General features: G+C 42.6%; 1 protein-coding gene and 1 pseudogene across 3 annotated transcripts in view; one reads left to right on the top strand and one right to left on the bottom strand.

Moving 5' to 3' along the window:
- BEAN1 (brain expressed associated with NEDD4 1) overlaps positions 1–21146 on the top strand; it is an 84660-nt gene extending 63514 nt beyond the window's left edge. For 2 of the 3 annotated variants that reach the window (XM_078380403.1, XM_078380404.1), the window contains 3 exons: positions 4986–5195; positions 7307–7448; positions 20526–21146. In XM_078380403.1, coding sequence (XP_078236529.1) covers positions 4986–5195; positions 7307–7448; positions 20526–20880 — 707 coding nt within the window. In that variant the 3' untranslated portion in view covers positions 20881–21146. Of the gene's footprint in view, positions 1–3713; positions 3882–4985; positions 5196–7306; positions 7449–20525 lie in introns of those variants that run through there. The other variant, XM_078380406.1, reaches the window with a different exon arrangement.
- Positions 8507–8661, bottom strand: LOC144584436 (U1 spliceosomal RNA; annotated as a pseudogene).
- Positions 21147–21500: the final 354 nt, after the last annotated feature.

The following is a 21500-nucleotide window of genomic DNA, read 5'->3' as shown; positions in this document are numbered from 1 at the left end:
CGAACTTGCCCATCAGCTGTTTGGATGAGAAATGAACCACCAAACCAGTATTTTGTGCCCAACTCTAATTATGATGGGAGGTGGCTCAAGGTCGACTCAGCCTTCCATCCTTCCTGAGGTTGGTAAAATGAGTGTCCAACTCGCGGGGGGGGGGGGCAAAGTGTCATTTGCATAATTATGTTGCAAAATTCCCAGAAAGTGTTTCAGCACAATGGGGTGGTATAACAGTGACCTTTTGGCATGCTAATGGTAACACTTGCATGCTTCGATTCTCCTGACCTGCCATCTGTTTCTCTTCTGTGATGAATGAATAGCACATGGAGCAGTCGCACTGCGACAGATGCCCCAGACCCAGGTGTACCAAAGCTCTAAGGGTTATATAACAGGGAGATCCTATAACTTGTCTCAGACGAAGAGGCCCGTAGCTAATTTGCTTAATGTAACAGGATCATATGCAGTTATTTCCACTCTCCTTGGATCTTGGTGGAATGTAGTAGATAATCTGCATAGGTGGGAGGGGTCTCCGATTTACAAAACACTGACAGAGGGTTTGGACGAGTGGTGGTGATATCCCACCAGGATCACAGTTTTGAAAAAGTAACCTTTCCCGTCAGTTTTCTGAGTGAGGAATTCCAGGAGTTTTAGTCCAAAAAAGTAATTTTTCCAAGTTTTAACTAGAAAATTTCACAGTATAGTACAGTTTTGCCCTTATTTCTGTAACACCCCTGCGGGGATCATTCCTGTAAGTTATTGTAGGTTTTAATCAAACCAGCCCCTTCTTCTCTACCTTCTCCCCAAATCTCCAATGTCTTTTCTATCCCCCCACCCGCCTCCGCCCCCACAGCCATGGTTTCTCAGCATTATCTACATCTAAAATGCAGCAGTATTTCACAAGCCATTTCTTCGCATTTCTGTTCATTTACAAACTGCATCCCCTGGGAGCCCCTCAGGAAATGGGAGTGGCTGCCCTCTTTTTCGATGCCACCAACTTGCTTCCAGGTGCTATAATTGCTACACAAGAATGCAACACTAGATATTGTGCAGCACAACAAATCAGCATTCCATAAGGCAGCTGTAAAAGGAGAGGGGGCAAATATTTATTTATTTATTTATCTATTTATTTATTTATTATTGTAAGCCACCCAGAGACCTCTGGGTAGAGTGGGCGGCATATAAATTCAATAAATAAATAAATAAATAAATTTATACCCCGCCTATCAGGTCTACTCGACCACTCTAGGTGGCTTCCAGTATAGGATAAAAAAATAAAACACAAGAACATTACATAATCATTTGAAACAGTTATAATAAAATAGAGTGGGAATAAAATAAGAAGGAATAGAAAAGAAATTGGGTATTGACTATAAGAAACATAACTTTGAAACTGGACCTCAGACCAGCACTAGATTTGGCACAGATGTAGCAGACAGTTTGTTCGTGGCAAATTTAGGGACATTTGAGCAAATGGAAAAAGGAGGTCAAGCTTTACCTAGCAAAGGGCAGCCTGAATGCTGACAACACCAGTGGCAGCAGTCAAGATGGTCTACAGGATGCCCTCTTCTGCTCACTACCAGTCACATTGAAAAACAGCCCAGACAATTCTTTTGTGTTTGTGTGAGAAGTGCTTAACTGATGAAAAAAAAGGAGTCAACTTCTGGGGTTTCTCCTTGTGTGATGTCATTTTGTGAATGGTAGTGAGTGTGAATGGTAGAGAGTGCCCTGTAGACCATCTGGACTGCTGCCATTGGTGTTGGCAACATTCAGGCTGCCCTTTGTTATGTAAAGCTTGGCATCCTTTCTCCAGCTGGCAATACAGCCATATTATTGTGCCATTTCCTGGCTTTTTGAATCATGGGTACAGAAGAACAATATCCCACATTTATAAACCAGAGAAATTTTAAAAGAATTGATATGCTCAAGCAGCATTAATTCACTGTTGGGGTTGACAGGTTTAGGAGAAACCTGGAGGAATTGTTAAATACAGTTTTGTACTATGCAATAAGTATTTGTAAGGATCATTACTAAAGAAACAAGCAAAGCTAGAATTTATCCAGCTGAGTAAATTGTAACAGCTGAGAGAGCAATCCCAGGATTGGCTAACCCTGGGATAAAGCTAGCAGACCTAGCACATACATTCTGTGGTGGTATGGGTTGGTGTCGTCGTGGATTGCTATCGTCGTGTTGCTGTGCTGGAGTATTCTGGAAGAAGCCGTGTCTTCGTGCTGTATATTAGAAGAAGAACTCTGGCTACTGGACTGAACATATGGTATTTGACTGCTGAACTAATTTATAAGGATTTTGACTCTGATTTATGCATTGAACTCTGTGGAAACTGCTGTGTATAACTTCGGGACTGGAAACAAGGACTAAGCTGTACGTGTATGTATATATCCTGTAAATAATACAACTATTCTGCTATCAACACTGCTTTATTGCTTGGTGTCTTCATCTCTCAGGGAAGTTCTTTTGGTTAGCGCCACCTGGTGCATCCTAGTAATACTGCAACTCTGTCAGGGGTGATGAATAAGAGAGGAAGATAGCATTAGTTGACAAAGCGGGAACACAGATTATTATAGAATAGTTAAGAAAGTCTAGAATTGACCCTTGAGGTTGGTCTTGGAGGAAAGGGTTGCAGGATTATCAAGCACTGAAACTGTACAGTACTCGTTCAAAATGGTTTGTACGTTTGTTAAATGGTGTTTATTTAAATCCAATGGTCAGCACATAATGACCATTAACTATAAATAAATGTCTCAGAAAGAAAAAAGAATTGTGATTTGCAATACAACTGAGAATTGCTACAAAAGCAAGCCTTGCCACGCTATGCTAAATCTGTTGTGATTTTCCTAAATTACCATTGATTTGATCTACACAAAATTTGTTCCCAGTACTCTGTAGGAAAATCTATCAGACTTAAGTGGTGCTGCAATATAGAGGTTCAATGTATGATTAAGTTATGTGCATGATTTGAGCCTTGCAAATGTGTGATATATTTTTTACCCTACAAAGAGAGATTATGTTTTATATTTACCTGTATACCAAAATTGTTTTCAGTTAGGTTACATGTTTTTTGGTCTTTTCTACCTTACCTCAACTTGTATTAACATCCCACAATGATAAGTCTTTTATTACTTTGTGTATGAATATTTCTCTTTTCAACAAAGGCAAACTCGATGTACAAAGAGCTTTTGAATACCAGGCCTATTACATAAATAATGAACATTCTACTTCTTTGTATCCTATTGAGTGGAATATGAGTAAAACATAGAATCATAGAATAATTGAGGCCATCAGGTGTAACCCTCCACTCAATTCAGGAATCCAGATCAAAGCAGATCTGACAGATGGTTACCCAATTTTCTCTTGAATGCCTCCAGTGTTGGAGTGCTCACCACTTCTGAAGATACCTTTCAAGTATTTGAAAACTGTTATCACACCTAGCCTCAGTATTCTTTTCTCAAATCTAAACATGCCCATTTCTTTCAGTTTTTCCTCAGAGGGTTTGATTTCCAGTCCCTTGATCATCCTTGTTGCCCTCTTCTGAACTTGCTCCAGTTTGTTGGCATCCTTCTTAAAGTGTAGTGTCCAGAACTGGATACAGTACTGTAGATGATGCCTAATAAGTGCTGAATAGAGAAGAACTAATACCTCACAGAATTTGGAGACTATACTTCTGTTAATGCACCCTAAAATAGCATTTGCCTTTTTTGCAGGCTCATCGCATTGTTGGCTCATATTCAGCTTTTGATCTACAACAGTGGTTCTCAACCTTGGACAACCCAGGTGTTCTTGGACTGCTGGATGTACAACATAAAGAACTTTTGGCTGATCCTGTAAGACTAAACAAGACTGAAATAATTATTGAAACTATGAGAAATGGAAACGTCCCTGGCTCAGACTGCTTTCCTTTTGAATGGTACAAAATATATTCAGAGATTTTGACTCCTAGACGTTTTTTTCTTTGAATCAAAAATGTTTTGAGACAAGCTTTCCCCCACTTTCTGTTTCCGAAATCTTTATTTTTGTCATTCCCAAGCAAAGTAAAGACTAAACTAGCTGTACAAAATATAGACTCATTGTTGTTACGTGCTGCCAAGTCAGAACCAACTTATAGCAACCATAGTAGGGCTTTCACGGTGACTGATATAATTAAAGAATGTTTTTGCTAGTTCCACACCCCCAGTGAGTTTCCATGGCTGAGCAAGAATTCGAACGCTGGTCTCCAGGGTCCTAGTCTGTCACTCTATCCACTATGCCACACTGGGCAGAGACCCATTTCCTACTAAATGCTGATGATAAAATACTTATTCTACTATTGGCTAAGGACTACAAGGGTTAAGGCAACACTAGTTCATCCCGATCAAGCTGCTATCTGGCATATGCAGGGAACAGTTCAATTAAGTCTGGTTACAGATTTGATTGCATTGAACGCTAAAAGCCTCTGCTGTCATTATTTCCCTTGATGCTGAAAAAGCACTTGATAAAATTAATCGGCAGATTATCTTTGCAGCTTTGAAAGAATTTGGCAGTGCATGTATTTTGCCTCCCAAGTCAAGAATGATTACAGATAGGCTATTGAGTTGTTGTTTCATCTAGAAAAGGAGTATCTGGCAAGGATGTTGTCCAGTCAAATGCAACACATGGCTTGAACCATAAAGATGCAGGGAGAGAGTGACCCATGAATCCACTTTCAACTTGGTGCCATAAAGCTGTGTAGTGAAGCCCTAAAGCTAGTTACACGTCCATCAACCCCACAAATGTTTTGTCCGACAGCAACCCTTGTGAAAACTTGCCTTTTTGGTCTTCACCTCTTAGAATCTTGCAGGCAGCTTCACAAATGTAGACTTTCAGCTTGGTGCCTGGAAGCTCTGTGGCTCCTGCTGGCTGGTGGAATCTGGAAAATTCCATCTTTAGCAGGACCTGGGAGTGCATTTGTATGCTATATGTTCTATAATGTCCTCTCTTTCTCTCTCTGTTTCTCATAGAAATTCACCTGAACCAGACGACCCCAATCAGTGAGTTTATCCACTACACTGAAGGTAGCAGTGACACTAGCATGCCGGATTCTTCCGTGCTGGTGGCCGGAGTAGTCATTGGAGTCGTGCTGTTTCTCTCCTGTGTGGCCATCATCATTGGCAGCCTGCGAAAGAAGAGGTGTTTTCAACATCTCCAATTTCAGAGAGATGCCAGTTACAGTAAGATGGATTCAGGCTCTTTGTTTTTTTAAGGGTCATCTTCTAAAACATTGGAATTTGTAGTGCTGTCCAAACATTTCCAACATTTCGTTTTTGTTGTTTCCATGGTCTGCACATTGGCGGAGAGACACAAACCAGATGCCAAAACTTTTTATACATTAACTTAAAGTATTAACCATTAGTTACCATATTTTTCCTATACTTTTGTCTAAAATCTTTAGAATAAAAATTGAGGGTTGTCTTATACATGGAAGAAGGCTAAGAAAAGAACAAAAACAAGTGGAAGGGAAAGCAGGGATCAAAGTGATCCTGCAGGGCTTTGATCCCTTTCCCCCTCCACTTGTAAGTCCCACTTAGATTTCTTACTTTTGGGTTAGAAAAGTGGGGGGGGGTCTTATACATAGGAGCGTCTTATACGCGGAAAAATACGGTAGTGTTAGGTACCCACTGAAGAAAGAGGAAGGGCATCAGCAAAAACTGTGAGCAAAAAAAGCATAGAGTATGCATATGATTGTGTATATTGTTCATTAGGCATATAATAAAACACAATGTTCTTAGAAAAAAATAGCTATAATTTAAATGAAAGCGCAACACATAGAATCTATAAACTATGAGGCCATTGACTCCATGCTCAGTGCAGGAATACAAATTAAAGGATATCTGCCAGGTGGTTGTCTAAATTTCTCTTGAATGCCTCCAGCATTGGGGCACTCACTACCTCTCAAGTTAAATTGGTTCCATTGTCGTACTGCTCTAACAGTTAGAAAGTTTTTCCCGGTATTCAACTGAAGTCTATCTTCCATGTAACTTGAGAGCATTGTTGTGTGGGATGATCGAGAAGAGATCCTGTCCCTCCTCTGTATGACAACCTCTCAAGTAAAAGGGCTATCCTATCTTCCCTCAGTCCTCTTTTCTCAAGGCTAAACCTGCCCAGTTCCTTCAGTCTTTCCTCATAAGGCTTGGTTTCCAGCTCCCTGATAATCCTTGTCACCCTCCTCTGAACTTGTTCCAATTTGTTACCATTCTTCTTGAAGTGCAGTGTATCCAGTGCTAAATAGCAGGGAACTAGCACCTCACAGGATTTGGAGACTGTTCTTCTGTTAATGCATCTCACTATGACTGGATGACCTGTATACCTGCTTAGTCTGTCCTCCCTGCAGTAACTGTTGATAAACAACTCCAAGGCCATTCTTCTGCCGACTTATGATGATTTGTGAACCATGACCAGCTTCATATTTTTAAACCAAACTTTAACTAGACAGATTTTCAATCAAAAGACTGTCTTCTGACAGCCTTTCAAGTAGAGGAACACCTTTAAACTAAGTAGAGCATAAGACCACTTTAAGGCAGAACGAGGTGGCATTTCACAAGCAGTTGATTTCGAGTGTAACAAAAGTGCACCCATTTTACTTAGAATAACAGAATCACAGAGAATCGTGGAGTCAGAAGGGATTGAGGGTTACCTAATCCAGCTCGATTGTGATCCAGATTTCGAGCCAATGAGCTCCTCCCTCGTCTCCAGTCTAGAAAGGCCGTTCAGACAGGAACCGTGCAAACCACAGAGGTTCATCTTGCAGAAAAGCTTCCGGGGTCTGGGCTTTGCTAGTTTTGCTAGTATTGGTTGCTATGATATAACTGTATACTGAAAAGGGGGTTGTTTTTAGAGAACAGTGGTTTTCAATCCTGCTGTTCACACTGGTCTTACTTTCGCCAGGGAGAGTCCTGAAAAGTATCCCACTGTTTTTTGTTAACTAAATTTTCTCTGTGTTAATAGTCTACCTTTATAGGCTGAAGGTTTGACTACTTAGTAAAAATTTCTTTTCAAAGGGAGGTATAGCCTTTTTTCTTTTTTTTTCAAACAAAATGGAAAAAGATGTGCCCTCTTGTGGAGGAAGGACCAAGTTAACGTTTCAAATATTATATTTTGTACGCCAAATTTTAAAGGCCTTGAATTTAATTTTGATGCGTTATATCCTTCTCTGAACAGAATCGCGTGGCCAGCAAATACAGATCGGTTTTGCATTTCCTATTTCGGAGGCTCTTCTTATAAGTCCATAATTAAAATGCCACTTAAAAGTAAAAAATATTTGTTTTTAATATCTATCTTCCAGCTCCCGATTGCTTCTCTTATGGCAGCTCCATTGGAGAAATGAGGTCCAGCTGTACTGAGGAGTTTCCACCAGCCTTTTACTTCAGTTCTTACACTGAAACACTCTCTCAGGCCAACATCACACATCCGGATTCTCCTCCTCGGTAAGCATGCTTTGCATATAACCTTTTCACGTTTACTACATTGGCTGATTCAATGACTGATATAATACCTCCTTATACATACAATGCTTAATTAGATATGTACATACATAGCCCATTCCACAACTCAAAAAGGCTCTCACAATGGCTTCCAACTCATTTTAGGGCAGGAGGGCAGACAGTCCCTACTTCAGGACTTGTAATCTAAAACAGGAGTGGACAAAGTCGAAAACATCCTCCAGATGTTGTCAGGCTATGGTTCCCATCCTTCCTAGTCAGTCTTTGCCCAACCCTGATCTGAAAAGATGTGACACAAAAGGGAAGAGGGATGGGGAAGAGAAGAGAAGAGGAAATAAAACAAGAAAAGCACAAATTCTTGGTGGTCGGAAATTCTGCAGTTTGGTGGAATGGTACTGCCAACAGAGGAGTTAAAAGTGTGCTTCCCAGATTGAAGAGCAATGTAGGAGTGTAGAAACTGGATGGGGGTCGGCGTAAGGTGGATGTGCAAAACCTTTGATTGTGCATTTGATATATATTTATCTGGGTTTAATGGCAGTTAGAGGGTCCAGAATCTATCTTCCACTGATAGAAATGTTCTGTTCTCAGTCCATCTGACTTTGGAGGATCACTCTGCACCTTTTCAGTGATGTCCCCAAACCTTCTGAGTACAGTGTGGTCTCGACTTACGAACTTAATCCGTATTGGAAGGTGGTTCTTAGGTCGCAAAGTTCGTAGGTCAAATCTGCATTTCCCATATGAATGCATTGAAAACCATTTACCGTATTTTTCTCTCCAAAAAGGTGGGAGAGAAAGTACATGCATCTTATGGAGTGAATGCAATAACCCAAAGTTCAGCCACCACCACCCAAAAGCCTCCAACTGCCATGCTGGAAGGCCTCTGAACTGGCAGCAGAGACTGCTTGCTGTTTGGACCTCAGCATTTTGCACTGCTAGCTTTCCAGGATCTGCTTCCTGCAGCCCACCTGGAAAACCAGCAAGGCAAACAGGCCTATGGCAGCAAGCAATGCAAATAGCCAAAGACCAAAGGGGAAAGAGTGATTGTAGAAAAAGCAGAAACACAGTCCCCCACTTAAGCAGGTGATTTTCCCACGTTTGGGAAAATCACAGGGGTCAGCTCATCCAAAGTGCAATAGATGAGCCTTACCTTGGGAAAACCACTTTTACAACAATGGTATCTCCCCTGCCAGGTCTGAGTTTGAAGGGCCCCTAAGCCTCCTGGCCCTTTGTGTGCCCTACCCTCCAAAGGCATGGTGACCCCCGGCTGCACAGCCCCAATCCCAAAAGAGGCCAGGAGAGCTCTTCAGTGTTTTGGGGTGCCCTGCAGGACCCCCATCAGGGGCTGGATGTTCCTCCCACAATCCTTCAGTGCACAGATATTAGCATATCTGCCTGCTTGCATCACCCAATTGGCTTCTCTATTGGAGAAGCAAAGCAGGAAGGAGGAGTCTCTTTCCCTTCACCTTCTGCAGAGAAGTTAGACCATGTGACCAACCAGACATGTGGAGAACCAGAGAGAGAGAGAGAGAGAGAGAGAGAGAGAGAGGACAGAAACAAAAGCTTCTAAAATTGCTAGTAAGTTTAATAGGCCTGAGAATGGCGAGGGGAAGATAAAATTACTACTGAGAGCCTGCTGGATGGGGAAAAGGTGGCTAGATATAGCTGTCTGTAGTTCAGAGCTTGGTAGTAAGCTGCATCACTTCCCCATAAATTAAGCCTAAATAGAAGTAATTTTGCAGATATTTAAAACATTAAGGGACCTGGAGGGGAGGCTAATGTGTATTGTTAGCCAGATTTCATTCTGAAGCACAGAATGATTAAAAAGGCACTGAGCACATGCAGAATAAAGTTCAAAAGGGAAACCAAAAGGGACCTAACACTCCTTTCCTTAATATATTACCACTAGGGCTACAGGTTTTATTTCGTGTATTAGTTTGCCACAGTTTTTATGGACTCATCAGGAGCAAGTCAATTTGAATTGCAGAGGGCAGATCTGAATCAAAGATCTGAATATGTCCAAGTAAAGTTTTGAAATCTTGAAAATTGGTTTAAGAACCCAACATTTCATAAATAGCATTTCACACGTACACACACACAACTGGAAACAGAAATTTTAGTAGTATTTTTGTGTTAACAAAAGCTGCATGGTGTCTCTCCCCCTGTTTCTATTGGTTTTTCTTAATCATTGTTGTTCTACAATATTGCTGGTAGATTTTATCTTTTCATTGTGATTCCCAGCTACTGTATTTTATCCTATTGTAGTCTCTAGAATTGGACAACCATCTGTCAGGTCTGCTCTGATTTGGATTCCTGCATTGAACCAGGGGTTGGAATTGATGGCCTTATAGGCCCCTTCCAACACCATTATTGTATGATTCTGTGCTGCTTTGAGATTATATTTGTAAAAGGAAGCAGGCAGTAGATGTGGTGATGAATAAGGGGCACCTTCTGCTCTAGAGAGGGATATTTTTCTTTTTTTTCCCTTAGGTTCAGGAAACGAGGTGGAAGGCACGGAACAGTTTGCAAAGCACTTTAGAAATCTTTTTTTTTTCAACGAAGCCAATTTTAAATCATGTTTTAAAGCATGTTGTGCTGATTTTTTCAGCACAAAGACACACAGGCAGGCTTTTTAGGTGCTGAGCAAGCCTCCCAAAGCCTCTTCAGAGCCAGCCGATCAGCTGATAGGCAGGGAGAGGACAGGGCAGGAGGGGGGGAAGCACAAAATGGCTGCCAGGCTCCCTTCTGGTGTGGGCTTTTAGCTGTTTCCTGCTTTTTTTCCTGCTGTTTGGGGGCTACCAAGGCCTGGTAAATTACTTTCTTTTATTTATTTTTACATTTCTGACCCTTTTTCCCCTCCAGAAGCCTCTAAGGGGAGGGAGGGGGCACTTTTTTCCTGTTCGTATGTCGAGTCCTTATTTCCCCTATAGGGCAGGTTCGTACGTTGAATTGTTCACAAGTAGGGTCGTTCGTAAGTCAAGACCCCATTGTAGCATTTTCTGGGGTTGAAGAGGCTTGTCATGAAGGGGTGGGGAGAGAAATCTCCAGTGCAGTGGCACATGTTTAAATCTGGATCCCACCCCAAGTGTGCATTCCAGGAGCAATTAACATTGACCACTGAAGTCTGGGATGGGATCAAGTTGTCTCCTCAGTCTCCTTCCCATCTAACTAATCCACACAACCTTCTTCTGTTTCCTTCTTCCCACTGTCAGCAACAACACCGCAATTGCCAGGCCATGCTCCCTTTAGTTGCCAAAAGACAACTCTCTTCTAGTTGTCTTTTGGCAGCTGACTATCCAAGTTTCTTGAATGATAGGATGCACCAGCCGTCTCCTCTTCGAACACAGACCTGACCAAGACCCGCTTAGCTTCATCAGGGTAGATGTCTCGTGCCTCTCCCAGCTTTCCTAAAACAATATTGCGGACTTATTTTGTATTTCAGGGAGGAAAAGAAACAGAAAACATTTGACTACATAAAACATAGCCATTTTTTAAAACACACACACACTTTCATATATAATACAGAGCTATTCACGTTTTTTCTCTGTCTTGCTCTCCAACTTTCTCTTTCTCACGCATACACACTTGCATTTTCATGGATAACACACCACCGTTTGATCTCACACGTGTGCATTTTCGCAAATTATGCATAGCTATTCCTTTTTCTTTCTGTTTCACACATTATTCCCCAGGCAACCTATATCTTGTTCATCCACACACATACACATCTTTCTCTCTCTCTCTCTCTCTCTCTCTCTCTCTTCAGTTTTGCTTGACAAAAACAGGCCTAGAATAGTTTACTCCTCTCAATGGATAAGTATTGTTTTCCTTGCACAATACTACTATCATATCTTCATTCAGAGAATTCATTTCTGAACTTTAAGGGAAACATTGCACTGGTGCTCTGTGGAAAGAGAGAAGGCCACAAAAGAAGCAAAGGGCAGAGGAGGTATAGGAACATAACCTTTCTGCACACCTTCATCGGTGATAGAAGGACTGAGTTTCTGCAAGAAACATTCAGTTATACCCCTATCTCTGGGTGTTAGGGGTGAGATGTTTGGTTTGGGGGGGTTATTTCTGGTTTGGGGACTACAAATCCCATAATACTCCACTTTGTAGTGGATAGACACCTAAATGTGGCTCACCTGGGAGAAAGTCTAGCTCCACCCAGCGAGTTTTGTTCAGAAAGAAAGCTCCCATCTGCCGCTGGGGCAGGAGCAAGAAGCTTGAGCCTAGCTAGGTCTCAACACTTCCCCGTTTAGGTCCTTCACTCAGATGAGTCACGTTTTAAATGCCTTTAAGGTGTTTGCTTTTCAAGTACATCTCACAGATTAGAGAATTATGGCATTTGTAGTAAAATAATAATAATAATCCAAACCCCTATGTATGGGAAGGAATTCTGGGATCTGTGGTTTGGTAGGCTACTTAGGATTCTTTGATAGAGAGCACTCCAGAAAACTGCCACAAAAAATTCTAAGTATCTCACTAAACTACAAATCCTAGAATTACGATGGATCCAGTTGGCATGAGAGTTAAAGTGATATTGAATTGACGTTATTGTGTGGCTTCAATACACTGTAAACCAGGGATGGGCAAAATGCTATATTCCAGATATTGTTGGATTGAAAATCACATCGTTCCTCATCATTGGCTATAGTGGAAAGAGCTGTTGGGAGTTGTAGTCCAGTACCCTCTGGAGGGCTGCCGTTTGCCCACCCCTTTCTAGATCACTTGACTAGTAGCCACTTTCTCAGAGTATTCGATCCTATATATGCCTTGTCAGCAATAAGTCCCACTGAGTTCAGGGGGGCTTTCTATCTTATCTGCCAGTATAGGCACACATAAGATTACAGTCTGAGTCCGCTACAGAAGGACTTTTTATGGAATATGGAAGACTGTGTTTTCTATTATACGCTCCTATGTGTTGCTCTTATTGAGAACGGGAGAAGCTACAATGATATGTCAAAGTAACAGATGGTTTCTCCTGCTTGGTGAGCTGGCAGGAGAGCAGGCTTAAGGACAGAGTGATGAAGCTGGGAGAAGATCAAGAAAATTGAGGTCAAAGGCCTTTACACATGTTACTCCACTTTCTCAGATCCTTTTTTTAATCTCCCAAGTCAAATAGCTTAAGGTCAGCAAGCAACGTTACCCAAAAATTGACAACCACTGACTAAAAACCATAATGCATGGGTTGGTATCTGTGCATATCTTTGATTAATAAAAACCTAAGATGGGAAATGTTTATATTTTTGGACTATGGCTTCTTTAATACCCACTGTACCTTTATGTACTACAACTCCCAATATGTCCCAGCTATGAAAGCCCTTGGATACCCCAGCCAGCATATGTAGATGTCTGAGAAGCATAAGCCCAACAAGTAAATTTTCTCATCTTTTACAAAAACACCACTACAGTGGTGCCTCGCACAACGGTCACTCCGTAGAGCGACGAATCCGCACAACGATGCCGTTTTTGCGATCGCAAATGCGATCGCAAAACGGCACCTACATAGGGGGAAATTCACAGAGCGAAGGTCGGTAAGCGGTTCGCTTACCGACCTTCGCTTTGCGACCCGCCGATCAGCTGTTCCGCGGCTTCAAAATGGCCGCCGGAACAGCTGAAAGGGGCCGAGGCGCAGCGTTTTCGCGCCCTTGGTAAGCAAGGGGAGCGCGCGAAAACGCTGCGGAAGCCCCGAAATGGCTGCGCGCAACCATTTCAGGGCTTCCGGCAGCGTTTTCGCGCGCTCCCCTTGCTTACCAAGGGCGCGAAAACGCTGCGCCCCGCCATTTCGGCTGTTCCGGCGGCCATTTTGGACCCGCCGGACAGCTGATCGCAGCGTTTTCGCGCCCTCGTTCAGCGAGGGGAGGGCGCGAAAATGGCTGCCGGCTATACCGGAACATCACACAACGGTGATCGTCGTATAGCAAAAATCTGTTCCCGAAGCAGGGAACCGATCATCGCACAGCGAAAAAAACCCATTTAAAACATCATTTTGCGATCGCAAAAGCGATCGCAAAAACGTCAACGTAAAGCGGATTTGTTGTAGAGCGGGGTAATCGTCCAGCGGGGCATGACTGTATAGTCATTAAAAACAGCTGGTGGTGATGGGTATTAAACTCAGCAGCTGCTATAATAGCATAGTTTGAAAAGCTGCCTGCATAGAAAAATTTTAAAAGATTTTTTAAAAAGTTACTAGGGAAGGGGCCAGGCAAATCTCAGATGGCAGTTCGTTCCATAACTGAGGGGCCACCACAGAGAGAGCCCCATTCCTTGTTCTTTCCTTCTGGGCCTCTCTGGGGGGTTGGCAACCTCTGCCATCCCACCTGCGATATGCAGGCAGGACAGGCAGTTTGCTTGGAAGGAGGCTTTCAGCCATGTACTAAGGTCCCAAACCATTAAAGCCCTTCTAGATAAAAACCGGCACCTTGAACTTGATACAGAAATGAACCCATAACCAGTGTAAAATGGTCCGTATTGGAGAAATATGCTAATGTTTATACAGTCCTGTAACTAACCTGGCCATTGTGTTCTGGACCTGCTGAAGTTTCCAGATTAGTCTTGAGGGCAGCTCCACGTGGGGTGCATTGCAATAATCTATCCCTGAGATTATAGAAACATGGACCAAGGGATGAGAGACCTGCAGTCAAGATAGGGACGCAGCTGTGCAATCTGCCTAAGCTGGAAATAGGCTGACCAGATGACAGACGTGATCTGGGATTCCATCAATCGTCCTGGATCCTGAAGGATGGCCAGACTGTGAACGTTATCCTTAGCAGAGAGACCACAGACGGCAAAAGCCCCACTGAGAGGACCTCCGTCGTGCCCAGATTCAGTCAGCTTGTTCGCCCCCATCCATTCCAGTAGTGCACTTGAAGGATGGGATGACATCCACTGCTGAATAATAATAATAATAATAATAATAATAATAATAATAATAATAATAATAATAATAATAATAATAATAATAATAATAATAATAATAATAATAATAATAATAATAATAATAATTTACTGTCATTGTAAATATATACACAGTATACCCATACAATGAAATTCACAGACACCCAGAGACCAGACACATGCGCACACATAAAATTCCCCAAACACTCCCCACCCACTAAAAAATCCCCCAACACTCCCCACCCGCTAAAAGTAACACAGTCCAACTAACTATTCACTACTGGTGGCCTTTAAGCTCATTATTATTATTAAGTGCAATTATAGCTCTGGGATAAAAACTATTCAGAAAACGTGTTGTCCGGGTCTTAATTGTTCTGTATCTTCTGCCAGACAGCAACAGTTCAAAAAAGTTAGAAGCAGGATGGAAGGAGAACTGGAGTTGGGTGTCATTGGCATAATGATGACACAACACTCCAAATCTGGCCTTCTCCAGCGGTCTCATGTAGATGTTAAATAGCAGAGGGGAGATGATCGACTCCTGAGGGACTCCACAGTTTAAACTCCCCCAGCTGCACTTTCTGGGGTCAGTCCTCAAGAAAGGATAAGAGCCTAGACACTGCCAGGCCACTGATCCCCAATCGTGAGAGTCTCCCCGGAAGGATACCGTGGTTGACAGTACCAAAGGCCACTGAGTGATTGAGGAGGACCAACAGGAATTATAGAATCACAGAATCATGGAGTGGGAAGGGGACCTCTAAGGCCATTGAGTCCAACCCTCTGCTTAAGGCAGGAACCCAAGTCAAAGCAGATCTGACAGCTGGTCAGACAGGATATGACCTGCCACACGAGTAGAGCCGTTAACAAACTGGGACATGTCCAAGGAAGACATGTTTTCCAAGAACTCAAGAGCTGGTTCTGAAACATTGGCTGTTCCTCTCTCCAGCCTGCCCTGGTGCTGGATGGAATAACCGGGCAGGGGGCACAGGAAGGAGAGGGTCGGCTCACCCCAAACACTTACCCAGGTTTCAAGAATATAGGCCAGGTCTAGTCCTTCTTCCAGGATTAGATCCTGGATAAGTTGGGTTTTATTTTGAGTAGATCTGCATTCAGCAGCACCAGGAAGGGAGCGGCTGTTGGCTGACCTGATTACCTTGTACGTGACAGTTGGCAAGGGAGCTAGAACGTAGCACAGCAGCTAAGTACAGTGGACCCTCGACTTACAGACGGCTCGACTTACAGACTTTTTGAGTTTCAGACTTCTCTGGCCGCAAAATTTAGATTCGACTTGCAGCCAGAGAATTGACCTACAGACCAGAAAAAAAACAAAATGGAACAAAAATAGAACAAAAACGGCCGGTTATGGGATTAATCGGTTTTCAGTGCACTGTAGGTCAATGGAGATTCGACTTACAGACTTTTCAACTTGCAGCCACCATTCCAATACGGATTAATTCTGTAAGTAGAGGGTCCACTGTATCTGAACCCTGTTCTTCTGGAATGTCCTTCCATAAGTTTATTTCAGCTCATGCTTCTTGGAATCAAGGCAGATATATATATATTTTACACTTGATTTAAGTCCATATTACGACATCCTGCATAAAAACTTTGCACCACAGCTTTTCTTCCCTTCCCTTTTACTGCACAGAAATCTGCACACCATCCAGGCTGAACAGACTTACTCACATTCCTGGGGTCCAAATGAGCATCACAGTCCTTCCACACCAGCAGTACCTGTGGATAGATTCTGTTAGAATCAGAGCTGGGAATAACAGGAAATAACTGGTTACATTAACTTACATTACAATTGTTACCTAGTGAGGAATACTTCATTTTAACCAGAAAAAGTAATGTTTCCCTTACCTGTGTAACTACAGAGATATGGCCCTAATGAGCAGTAGAAAAGGAGTGGTATGGAGTTCAGGTACAGGCTTGCGCTGTTACTTGGCCTTGAAGATGCAAGAAGGTGAACAGGACTGTTTTGTATCAGAGGCAAACAGCTTGAACGCTAACTATATTATAACTGATTTAGTTACTTTGGGAAACACAAAACCCTCAAAATAATTGGGCCGTAGAAATATCACTGCAACCGATCACTTTTGCCAAGCAGGTTTCCCGTCTCAGATGACATCAAGGTATGACTTTAATCCAGTTCAGACAGGCTTTTAAGATGGATGGGCTTCGCCTGAGTGCAAGAGTAGAGGGGCCAGGCTCACTGTGTCGTCCTGTGGCGAGCGATGGTCTGAAGAGAAGAGACTCGGCTATGCTGAGAGGGCTTTCCGCTCAGTTTAGAAGCCTGATCTCCAGGATTTCCTGGTCAGGGGAAGAGGGTGCACGCAGGGGCTGTTCTTTTCAGTCTGTCACTCTCCACAAGAAAAAAGCAATGGGGTGGAGCGAGGGGGCTCAGTCCTTTCCTGAACACCTTTCAGGTAGCCCTCCAGAGCATCTTAATTTCTTCTGCATTTTACCCAAGGGTTTCAATACGTATTATGGGGAATGGAAAACCTCTATACTGTACTGCTCTTAAGAAAGAATACAGGTCAGTTACTACTAGCTGCTGCTTTATCCTCATTAAAAATAAATCTGTGCAGATTGGAGAGTGGAGGAGTCCTCAGACTTCATAAAGTATTTCCCACCTTATTATTCTGCAGGGAAGATTTTCAGAGGCTATGCCATGGACCCAACCATTACGGCTGAAATGCTGGTAGGATAGATGAGTGAGAGGTTCTTTTTTAAAACAGCTTCCAAAGAGAGTAACTGGATACACAGCTCCAGATTGCCTGCTGTATAAAGAGTTCTTCACAGTTTGAGGAGTGTGGCCTTCTTGTATTAATCTTGCAGGTTCCTTCTAGGTGTGTGTGTATGTGTAGGGCTGGAGAAGCAAAGCAGAGTCCTGAAGGACTTAAAAGCTTGCAGTATGGCTAGAGGATTCTGGACATTATGTTTGTAAAGGAATCTTTTCAAGCTCTGCTCATTACTGCAACAACTTCCCAAACATAGCTGGAAACTATGCAAGCCCAATGCATCTCTCTCACAATGATCATTATGGTGCTAATCTATATATAAATCCTCCTCAGCAAATACCTAATGCCATGAGTGACCAGAATTGGCAGGTCCTTCCCATGACCAGAAATGAAACCACAGTGCATGCTGGCTAGAACTAGTAGGGCACCAGTTTGAGAAAGATACTGAACAAAACAGTGGTCATAAAGTGGCACACAGTTAGCATCTAGGCTAGGGGAAGGCTGGGGAATGTGTGACCCTTTTAATGTTGAAGACTGCAAACACCATCAGCCCCAATGGGAGTTGCTTTCCAATAACATCTGAAGGGCCTCACAGTCCACACCCCCAGTCTACCATTTAGCCCTTCCATGGGCTCAACCTTCAGAACTGGGCAGAATGTATCTGAGACACAGAGTCCCCGTTTCTGTTGGGGCTTTTTCCTCTTTCTTTTTGAAGGATGTCTACAGCAGCAATCCTATTTATATAAAATTCCAATTAGGAAATTAATTTATGAAAGATTCCTTAGGGGTGTTAATAATTTGATTGATATACCAGCTGAAATAATCTCATTTAGGACTAAATTTGATTATCTCTCTAGATGCATCCCTAATCAGTTCTCACATTAGATTTAAGAAAATTGCTACAGCTCCCACTTGCTTTTCTTCACTTTTGCTTCTTTTCCTTTTCATCCTGATCTTACTGCACTCCGTAGGCACTCAAACGGGTGCCGTGTGGTCAATTTATCTTGACAACCCTGACTTGATGGCAGTAATATCCATAAGCATCCGTTTAGGTGAATTAATAGCCTTCTTGTGGACTCAAGATCTCAGCAAGTGTGTCAGATGGATTTGACATGGAAGGTCTTTGAAACAGACCATTCCAGAGGCCACGAGCTCGCCACGAGCTCCTGTTGTATCTTGGTACCCAATGTGAACAGAATCGGGACTTCCATCCTCTCTCTTTCTAGTTTCAGCCTTCCATGGTGACAAAAACATGCTCTGTATTTCAGCATGCAGTTGTCAATTGTGTGCATTAATGTCTCTCACAGACTGGAGCACACAATTTAGAAATGTACACAGGATTTTTTTAATCGTGTGTATACTTTTCACATGCACCCATATTGCTGAATATGTATCTTTCTGTTTTGTGAAATCTCCTACATTTCCATAGATTGTGTCTCCTTTCATGTTTGGTCCAGAATACAGTGGTGCCTCGCAAGACAAATGCCTCACAGGAAAAAAAAACTCGCAAGACAAATGGTTGTGGCAATTGGGGGGGGGGGTTGATGACTCGCAAGACAAATGTTCCTATGGCCGTGCTTCGCAAGAAGAATGTTTTCCGTTTTTTGTTCCTGCCTCATGTTTGCTGATTTTTAAATGTTTTTCTATGATGTTTAAAAAGTTAGAGTTTTTTTATTGAAATTTTTAAAATCATCTGCACAATATGTATGGCTTTAAAGAGCATTTAATAAACCCTTTATAAACCAAATTTGACTTTGTTCTGACTTTTTTGTACATAGGAACACATTAATTAGATTTCAATGCATTCCTATGGGGAAAATGCGTTTCGCAAGACAAATTTTTTGCAAGACAATATTAACTGCGGAACGAATTAAATTCGTCTTGCGAGGCACCACTGTATGCATTCATTTGGAGTAAAACACAGTGGAGTGAATTTCTTAGGCAGCCCTACATGTTGGATCCCAGAGTCAGTTGGTAGGAGGGCTTTTTTAAAAAAAACTTCTCAAGACTATGTCTTGTGATGACAGACTTCAGATGGCCAGTATCCTATTCAGTATTAGTACATATGAGGCACCCTGAGTGCAGAAGCTGCTAAAGTTTACTAAAAACTTGTGGGCAGTGTCTGACTTGGTACATGAGAAGCATCTTATGAGATTGGTGCAACACTTCAGCTGTTGGGAGTTCTGCCCACATAAATATTGAATTGGTGACTGCCCACTGCTTCCACATGGAGGGTTCCTTAAACTGACCACTACAACATACTGTGCATCTGTTCCCTCTCTTCCTCCTTGATGTATTTTCCCCAGCAGGGGAAAAACAGGTGGGAAGTTCTGAGTGGAAGATGCTATTGTCTGAAGCCCTGATAAAATTTGCGGGATGAGGCCCGGTGAGGTCAGTATAGAAACCTCATCTTAAAAAGTACTGCGCGGCACAGAACCGTGAACAACCAAGAAAAAGGAATACAATACAGAATGTCCTGTTTAAAAATACATTGGATATAATTGTATGCAAGCTGTCAATAGTTGAACAGAGCCAGTATTTAAATAAATTTAGAGGACTGTGAATAAGCTCTGAAATTCTTCAGAATAGTTTCTTGAACAGTTTCACAAATAGCAAAATATAGATGCCAATTTATAACAATTCCACCGAGTCAAATTAAATTGGTACGGGAGGTGCCCACCAAAAATCCTCTACCTTGCTACTGATGGCTCGAAAGCCCCGAGTTTATTACTCAAATATAAAGTATTCTGGGAATTTTTATTAATTTCTTTTTACCCAAGAATACTTTTGTCATAGATCTGAACCAAGGAATTGCTAAACATCACAAACAAAAATTCAGTTTTAGATTGCACATAGGCAACTAAGGGTGTGCTTTGGTTTTAGAATTTATTCAAGAAAAAAGCAAGCAGGGGGCATATCTTTTGTTTCTAAACTGAGCTGAAGTGATAGAAGAAAGTCCGAAGAAGCGTTTGGACTGAATCAGGGCTTTCCAAAGCAGCACAGCAGCTTTCATTTCAAAGGATCCAGGAGTGACCGACAGCTGGGCAATCAGGTCCAGTTGTTAAATCATTATCGTTTAAGTAGACATTTCACCGAGTGAGGTGAGGCAGTGACCAAGTGAACCGCATACGTACCTGCTCAGTCTGGTGTTTTGGTGCTTGTTGTTAATTGGCACTTTCAGGGACCTTCCTCCGCCTTCTTTTTATGGTTCTAAGTGTGCTAGTGTGGACTTGGACTAGACTGGACACTCCTTCAAGGGTGCACGGCTGCTCTGAATAACGTTCTCTCCCTGAACAGCTCAGTTCACAGACAGCCCGTGGAATTTTGCCCTCGCAAAAGCTTCTGCCACCTTCCTCCAAAAAGCCAGTTTTTCTTTTGTTGTTTATTGTTGAAAAGTCTAAGAAATGAATGTGTTTTCTTTCAGTTACGAGGAATGCGTGGGACCAGGGGCAGCCCAGATCTATCTTCCTACCGATGATCCGCCACCTTACTCCCTAATCGATCCTTGTCAACACAACGAATTGGCAATAAACATTCCTTGGGAGGAAGCAGCAGCAGCAGCAGCACCTCACCGGACTGTTACAGAAAGAGGTGCTGGATATTTGGTCGGACTGCAAGATTCGCAGCAGCCCATCCCCTCCATTTCCTTGTCATCCTCGTTCCCAATGGAGGCGGCCCCCCCGTATGAAATGGTGGCGCACGAACAGAATGTCCCTCTGCCACGAGCCCCACTGGACGGACTGAAAAGCTCCTCGGATTTTTTCAACAGAATAATATAAAGGGAAACGATCCCTAAGCAACTTTCTGAAAGAATCCATCGTGCTGAAGAAAGGACGATGATATGGAACAAGAACCACCCGCTCACCAATGTACTTAATGACACTTTGTTCCTCTTTTCTACTTTTCACAGGGCTAGAATCAGCTGCGTTTTGGGGGTGGGAGTGGGAGGTTTACACCAGATTTTGAAAGTTTGCCTACATGTTTACCTCCATATTTTTGGACTGTTCTCTCCAAAGTATAAAACAATAAAAACAACTGTAGGGTTTACTGATATTTCTGTAAGGTTTGAAAGCAGGTGGGCCAAACCACACACAGCACAGATCGAGGGAAAATCCAACGATGGGCCTCACACCTTGTTTGACGGCAATTCTCATCAGCCCTGGCCAGTATAGCTTGTGGGAGAGGAATGCTGGGAACTGCAGTCCAAAAATATTTGTACGTTTGCCCATCCTGGAGTAGGTACATGTCATAGGTTATGTAGTCAAATCCAGTTGTCTGGTTTGGTAGGGTGCTTTGCATGTCTTAGAAAAAAGGAGTAAACTAAAGGGCCTGCATACGTTTATAAGTATTGTTTGAAAGACGGTAATAATAAGAAAGACTTCAGTTGTTTGCAGTGTGT

Source organism: Pogona vitticeps, chromosome 10, assembly GCF_051106095.1.
Source record: "Pogona vitticeps strain Pit_001003342236 chromosome 10, PviZW2.1, whole genome shotgun sequence".
Taxonomy (NCBI): Eukaryota; Metazoa; Chordata; class Lepidosauria; order Squamata; family Agamidae; genus Pogona; species Pogona vitticeps.
The sequence above is the reverse complement of the archived record's forward strand: the minus strand, read 5'-3'. Positions and strand labels throughout refer to the sequence as shown.